Source organism: Heloderma suspectum, chromosome 7 (assembly GCF_057233095.1).
Source record: "Heloderma suspectum isolate Gila_16-S chromosome 7, 16-S_ref, whole genome shotgun sequence".
NCBI classification, from domain to species: domain Eukaryota; kingdom Metazoa; phylum Chordata; class Lepidosauria; order Squamata; family Helodermatidae; genus Heloderma; species Heloderma suspectum.
The window spans coordinates 112,795,646-112,803,296 of record NC_139464.1 but is presented as its reverse complement, the minus strand read 5'-3'; the positions used below and the strand labels follow the sequence as shown (position 1 = coordinate 112,803,296).

General features: G+C 44.4%; 1 protein-coding gene across 2 annotated transcripts in view; it reads right to left on the bottom strand.

Annotated features, from left to right (window-relative positions):
- Positions 1-277: 277 nt before the first annotated feature.
- The window catches only part of CAMK1D (calcium/calmodulin dependent protein kinase ID), a 300,742-nt gene continuing 293,368 nt past the window's right edge, over positions 278-7,651 (bottom strand). The window contains exon 11 of one of the 2 annotated variants that reach the window (XM_084811563.1): positions 278-5,125. In XM_084811563.1, the coding sequence (XP_084667689.1) occupies positions 5,007-5,125 (119 nt within the window). In that variant the 3' untranslated portion in view covers positions 278-5,006. The remainder of the gene's footprint in view (positions 5,126-7,651) is intronic. The other variant, XM_084811564.1, reaches the window with a different exon arrangement.

Genomic DNA, 7,651 nt, shown 5'->3' with positions numbered 1-7,651 from the left:
AGAAAAGAGAAACACTATAACACTGTCCCCAAGGAAGCTCATCTGGCACGGACACTTGTCATCTTTTCAGTGCCACGTAAAGATGTACTTATTTCCCCAGGCGTTTGGACCTTAGTTATGGCCCGATTGCTGTGGACTGCATTTGGGATGAACATTCTAGGCTGTGTATTTGTGGATGAACACTTTTCATACTGTATTGGAGATTATGTTTTTATGATATTTATTTTAATTGCATTATTGTGCTGATTATGGTTTATATTGATTTTTTTTTCTTGTTATATTAATCATGGAATTCTGTATTGTGTGTGTAAGTTGCTTTGAGACTTTTTGTGGTGGGAGGCTACACATAAATTTAAATCATCATCACTGGATTTAGTTCCTGGCATAGGATATAACCCGGCCAAAGTTAAGCGCTTTTCTGTTCCATTGATTTCAATGGGAGGGACTTAAGTGTGCACACAACTTTCCCATTGACACCAATGGGCTTCAGTAGTGCTTAATTTTGGCTGAATTGTACCCTGATATTGGTTCACTTGCTTACACCATCTGGAGGATTTGACTAATCTGTCTTTTGAATCAGCCAGGAATTTCTAGCATGGAGAACTTTCTTCATGTTTTCTCTTCTGCTTGTGGCACTACAGTGAAGATTTTGGAGGTTGATTTAGATCAGCTTCTCCAACCTGGTGCTGTCCAGATGTCTTGGACTTAAAATGGCCATGCTAGCTTGGGATGATGGAAGTTGTAGTCTCAACGCATCTGGAGGGCACCAGGTAGGGAAGGTTGATCTAGATGTATTATGGAGGAAGGAATATCAATATTTGTTTATTCCCATTTATAGCCTTGTCCTGCCCCAAACACTAGTCTAGAACGTTCTTCCTGACATCGTGTATCTGCAGGGAACACATCGCTCTGTCATGTGGCAGAGCTTTCAAAGATTCGCTCTCCTATCACCCTGCAATGGATACATCACATGAGGCTTTTGCTCCTCTGTTTCAGCTCTAAATCCATTACATAAATTTTAGGTGGTACGGACTGCGACAATGGGCGGGGGTACTACTGTATTTATTTAGCTGAGATGTATCTAGTTTATAGAATAATCCTACAGTTATAGTAGGGCTGTTTTATGGAGTCAAGGCAGCTTAATGGGATGTTATTGTACTTTTCAGTTGCTCACTCTCCCTAAATCCCAACCCTGCTCCTTGGCAGAACGGTGTAAAAGGGGCTCCAGCAAGAACCACAGTTTCCCAACATGCTGCCTGCCAGCTGGTGTTACCTGTTGCCAGATTTACAAAGTGATATATCTTGTGTATTAAGTAACCACAATGGAAAAGTCAGATGTACATTTGTGCATCTTAGGAAACTCCTGTTAAGTCACTGGAGATCAAATTTCTGTTTAAGGTAGAATATAATATGGTGGCTGCTGAAAGTTTCTGGAGGAAACTGGTTCAGTAATGGCTCCAAGCCTCAGTGCAAATCATGAACAGGCCAGTACTGAGACTCCTCATGGGTAATATCTTTATGGAGGCGCAAATGACATGACACATTGGTGCTTTTTACAGCATGGTTCTTTGCTGTTGTCTGCATTCGGAAGTGTTTAATGGACTTCCCCAGTTCAGGAGGTGCAATGTACCTCTAAGTACCAGATATTGGGGACAAAGAAAAGAGGAAGGTCATCGTCATTATGTCCAGCTCTGGAGCGCACAGAGCCACTTGGCTGGCTGCTGATGGAAACGACATACTGAATTAGATGGACTATTGGTCTGAGCTGCAAGATAATTCTTGCTGCTCTGCCCGAGAAAGACCAAACTGGTATATGCCATATGAAGTTGTTTTATATCAAGCCAGACCACTGACCCATTTAGCCGAGAAATTATCTCTATGCCAACTGGTAGCAGCTGTTCAAAGGCTTCAGACAAAAGTCTTATCCAAACCTGCTATCTGAGAGATCATGTAACCCTGGGGTCTCCATCGTGGTGGCCTCCAAGCTCCCTGTCCCTCCTGATTGTTATTTTATTTTTAACCCTGGGGTCTCCATCGTGGTGGCCTCCAAGCTCCCTGTCCCTCCTGATTGTTATTTTATTTTTAAAAATAATGTATTGATTTTTTTTAATTGGGAGGGTGCCGTGCTGCAAAGGGAAGTGCTGCCCTCCAGCACCATCTTTATTTAGATTCAAAAGAGTGGTTTTATGTTTTAGATCTCAAACCTCTCACCTCTGCCTTGTACTTAGGTTCTTAGGCAAGTTGCTTTTCTTTTCATCTCACCACTATCCCTTCTGGGTAACGAGTGTTTTGTGATCAGCCATGCCCACCATGGCAGCCATTTTATGAATAAGCCAGCCAGCCTCCCCTGCAGTGGCAGACAATTTGTGAAGGTGCCCACAACACCCTGACAAAATTCCAAATGTGTCCACTGAGCCGAAAAGATTGGGGAATGCTAACCAGATGCCAACACCGAACCTGAAACTTTATGCATTCAGAGCATCTGCCATGCCAGTGAACTAGACTTGACATGGATATATGTAGCAACAGGGCCATCAGAGGAGCATGACTCGGTACATTATGTAGAAACGAGATACATTTATCTGAGGAGGCCTAATCCATCCTGAAGTTGGTACGCTGTTTAAAGTCTGAAACCTTTTGACATACAAGCATGTCGTAAGCACATCCCATAGATAAGTAAGTGGCCCTGTTTGTCTCTAGCAGATTAGATGGCTGCACTCAGAACATATTCATGGGGAAATGGCTCTGCTGGGAATTTTTAAACAGGAAAGAGAGCTTTCTTATCGTGACCAGCTGGGGCCACTGACTGCCCACCATGGCTCATCCTGTGTGCCTGTGACCACTTTGGCTCACTTAGCCCAGCCCTTTCCTCACGCCTAGAGTCACACGCCACAGCCCTTGGTGCAGTAAAGCATTAAAAACAGCCCCATGTACTTAGGCAGCCCTTCCTTTCACAGGTTTACCGCGTGCTGCTATCTAAGTTGATAACTGCTGAGGTTTAAAAAAGGAGAACTTTCAAAGGCCATGCCAGATACTTTGGCGCACTGAGTTTTTAAAAGTGGCTTTGGGCACTTGAGAAAAGTGGAGAGAGAAGGAGAAGAAATGATTTTGTGTTTCTGCTCCTGGTTTTCATCCAGAGGAAGGAGCTGAGCATTCTCGATGCAGGGACAGAATATATGTGCCTAAGCACCGTCTTAGAGAGAATAGGCCTGTCACTCTTTCTTTGGACGAGGCCTGAAATCACGGGGAGAGGAAACACAAGCCATTCACACCTCCACTCTTGCTGCTTCTCTAGATTTGTCCAAAGAAGTGCTCAGTTTGTAAGCCACTTGCAAGACGCAGTGCATTTTTTCAAAAAGTACAGACACCAACACGTTCAATGAGGAGTGCCGATGCTCAGTGCTATTGCCTAGCTATGATGCGTTAATGGAGGCACTTCCTGATCAGAAGCCTTTTTAAATGCTTTGGCTAGCCTGACTTGTGATAAGTTACACAGCAATGAGGTCTAAGTCACACAACCATTGTGCCATGGTAAAGCCACCACTTACTGGGTTGGATCCAAACTTAGTCAGACTTAAGAGTAGACCCATTGAAATCAACAGGACTTATGTCAGTCATGGGTCTACTCGGATAGTATGGATCCAACCTGATGATTCCTTTGCAATTACCAGTCTTGTGTATACTCCAGCACACACTATGACTTGTAGCTCACCACCTCCTAGCTAAAATTTTCCAGGAGGCATTGAGCCAAAATCTCTGGCACACACGTCAAAGAATGGTAGGGCATTCACAAGATCAGTCTCTGCACTACAAAAGTCAACTTGTGGTGGCATCATCAGGTCAGTATGGTCACATGAATCTGATATTTGATCAAAGTGAGCAGCACAAGACATCTCCAGCTTATCCAGCTTCTCAAATGGGCCTTGTTTACCTCCCTGGTGTCTGCTTCATCCATATGCATACATGGGTATAGGGAATCAAATACATACATTCATGTGGACTGTCATGTGACGATCACATGCCCACAGTTATTTTGTTTGTATTCCCTTGCTGAACTCCCTAAAAGAAAGATGATGTGGACAGATCTACTGATGCAGAGAGAAAGGCTTTAAGGTAGGACTAAGGATGCAACAGGAACAGCTGGAATGAAGCTCCTGTGTGATTGTCAGAGTTCAGCAGGAAGAATCAGCCATGGCTTCCCTTTTGTCCCAGTCCACAATGCGTAATTGTCCCCCATGCCCTCCCGGCCATACTCGAAGGAGGCTGCAGGTTCATAATGCCAACTCAGAATCAGACCACTGACGAGTAAATTTCCATGTAATTGGAAGGGAACCAACCCTCATTTCCATTCCCATTTTCCCAAAAGGAGGTGGAGGAAAGCAGTTAGTTTTCACCATCGCTGCAAGATCCAGACAAGCTTGCAATCCAATGTTAGAAACTAAGGAAAATTCTATATAATATTCCTTTGAAACCCTCTTGGTTTGAAAGGTTAATGCGAAATTCTATATATGTTCTACTACCCCTGAACAAAACCAACACAGCTGGAAATATGGAGAAAAAGAAAACAAAAAATAGTAATGCTTGGGAATTACCTCTATTTAAATAATCCAGTTGAAACCTTTAGTTAATGAAAAAAGCATGTACTGTTACCTACACTGAGAACAGAGTAAATCACTGAGGAACTAACGTGAGTGTCCATTAGTTAGAACATTCCTAGATTCACTGGCCCAGTACCAGATACTGTTAGGTCTGTTCCCCAGCTCTCTCCCTCCCCACTCTCCCAGAGTCATCGCAGTTTATGATAAACACAACATTTCAGAATTGCAGTATAAAATATGGCCATTAAAAAAAATCCTTCTTTTCTTCTAGTCCTTCGCCGAGTTTGCAATGCAGGATGAAATCACCCGGAAGAAGGTTTGCCTGCCTGCCTCCTGGCCCACCTGGGCAATTTCCCCCATCTCTGACCTCTTCCTGAGGAGCGGGAGGGGGGGGAGGGAGCGCCTGGATCACTTGGTCCCTGCGTGCACAGTTGTTACTGTGGTCTGCCTTGGTCTCCTCTCTCCAACAGCCGAAACGCCCGATGAAGCTGACGATGCAAAACTACAGAGAGTGGATGGGGATATGCCTGAAAGGAAAAACAACAACACAGAAGCCCCCAGTTATTATGTTATGAGCAAACATAAAGCCAGTGTGGTATAGTGGTTAGAGTGTAGGGCTTGGTCCAGGGAGACCTGCACTCAGGGAAGAACTGAACTTTATGACAGGGGTGTTGAACTTCTTTCAGCCCAGAGCTGAATTCCATGTTGGAGAAGCTCTTGGATGCCGTACTCCAGTGGTAAGGGGGGCTGAAGGCAAAAGGGCTGGGGCCAAAACACCAAAAACACCAGGATAGTTTAGCTTAAAGCTGTTGCTGCCAGTAACTAACCCTTAGGGGTGAGGGATTTCGACCTTTCAGAATGGGGGGAAAGCTGCAAGAAAGCTGGGAAACCACCAAACAATAAGCGGCCGGGCCAGCAGAAGGGGTAGTGGACATCTAGGGAAACCCAGAGGGCCGGAGTTGGCCCCCAGGCCTGACCTTCTGACCTTGCTTTATAACGAACACGGGGCTACTGCCAAAAACGGTAGTCCTGTGTTAAGGTCACCCCAACCCCGTCTGCAATGTCTCTTATGTTCTGAAGTCATTCCCTGTGGATTTCTGTGTTCCCACCAGCCAAAGAGGTGGATTAGGGATGGGGAACGCACAGCACAAATGATGTCAGAATGTTGGATAACGTATGCTAGATGTTACAGGTGGGCAGAGAGGAACTTGATGCAGGGCTGCCATTTTTGATGGCGGATCCTTATGCATCATCCAGTTAAATTGTGCCCTCAGCCATATTTCAGTCTATTCTACCTGCCAGAGTCACTGTAAGCTTAAAATGGGATCACTCTATGTATGTTACCCTGAGCTCCTTGGAGGAAGCGTGGAATAAAAATGTGATTATGAATTGTTATTATAATAATAGCAACACTCCAATCATCCTGCAGAGCTAGAAAGGAGTTTGGTTTCTGGCCAGCCATTCCTCAGGAGCACCATCTCTAAAGTGAATGAGAAAAGCAATCGGAATGACAGGCCACAGGTCTTGCGCATCCTCCCCACAGCTGTGGCTTCAGCGGGGATGTTCTCTCCACCTGTGCTACAACCAGCTTCCCTGCAGAGATCAGGGGGAATGTGTGCATTCCTCACAAAACGAACAGAGCCAATTAGTGCATAAAACAGCCTGTTCTCTTGCGTGAGGCCAGCGCTGCAATTCTCTCAGGAGAGACTTTGATCTCACCTTTTATCATACAAAGATTTTAAAAAATCTTTTGTAACTGGATTCACGATGCAAATATTTGTCATGGCTCAAGTGCATTGCCTGCTGAACTGTGAAATGAGAAGCTTCTACATACAAGCCACTAAAGTCTTGCATTATTTTCCACAGCTGAATTGGGATAGGGTAGTATGGGGGCTCAGATCAAAGTGTCCAAGGACAGTCCCGTACAGTGGTTACTTTGGGGGTATGATGTGTGCATACAGCATATCCTAATCCTACAGTCTGTGCCTTCCCAGGGCTTCAACCTGCTTCGGTCATTCACCTCACAATGTCATTTAGCTGCAGGTCTGACGTATAGGTGTGCAGTCTACATAGTACACGTCCCACGGCCAATTCTTACCTTCTGTACTTCTGACTCTAACACAGCAGTGCTCAGCTAGGAGCAGGGGAGCTACCGGGGGATAGGCATAAACTTGCAACACGCTGAGCATTCCCCGTCTCCATGAGAGTAGCCCTTCCAAAGTAATATTTGAGCTATGCTAGCCAAATGACCCAGTCAAGTTTCTGGTGATACCCATACTTTAAACACTAAATTAGCATATGGATTCACAATGTTGGATCTTGTGAATGTGGCACCATGGGTCCAGCTCATGACTCATCATGTTTTGGTGCAACACACTTTCCAATGATAGTTCAAGACATTTGGAAGACTGGCTTAAATGTTCAGATGTACTGGAAAAAGTTTAACAGAATGGATTTGGAACTGCACAGAAGTGGCCAGAGGAGTCTACACGAGCAGTGTAATCCTATGCATATTTACTCAAAAGTAAGCCCCTTTGAGTTCAATTGCACTTACTCCCAGGTTAAGTGTGTACAGGATCACAGGGCAAACTTAACCATCTCTTAACCACTTACGATCTCTTGGACATGTCTAAAATACATGCAGTGTCTTTTTGCAGCTGCCCATGTCAAGGGCATATCAACAGTGGGGGATCAAACTCTCTCTCAGGGAAGCTGGTTCTTTATCTTCTCAATGAGAAACCCGGATAAGCTGGAACACAGCTTAGGCTGCTGAGTAGCAGCAAACTTGGAGAAGAAAACTTAACCATCCCCCAAACCAACTCCTCCTTACAATATTCCTTTGCAAATATTTTTAATTTGCTTTTTCTAAAAAGTGATTTGCCAATAGTCACTCATAATGAACAAATAGCAAAAATAGCTCCCAAGGTTATAGTATGAAAGGCTTTAGAAGTCTTTGAAGTTCTCAATTGAACAGTTATGCGTTAGATTACAATAGCCCAAAGAGATTCTTAGTGTACCAGTCTAGTTAATCAATTGCTCTACAACCTCATGTT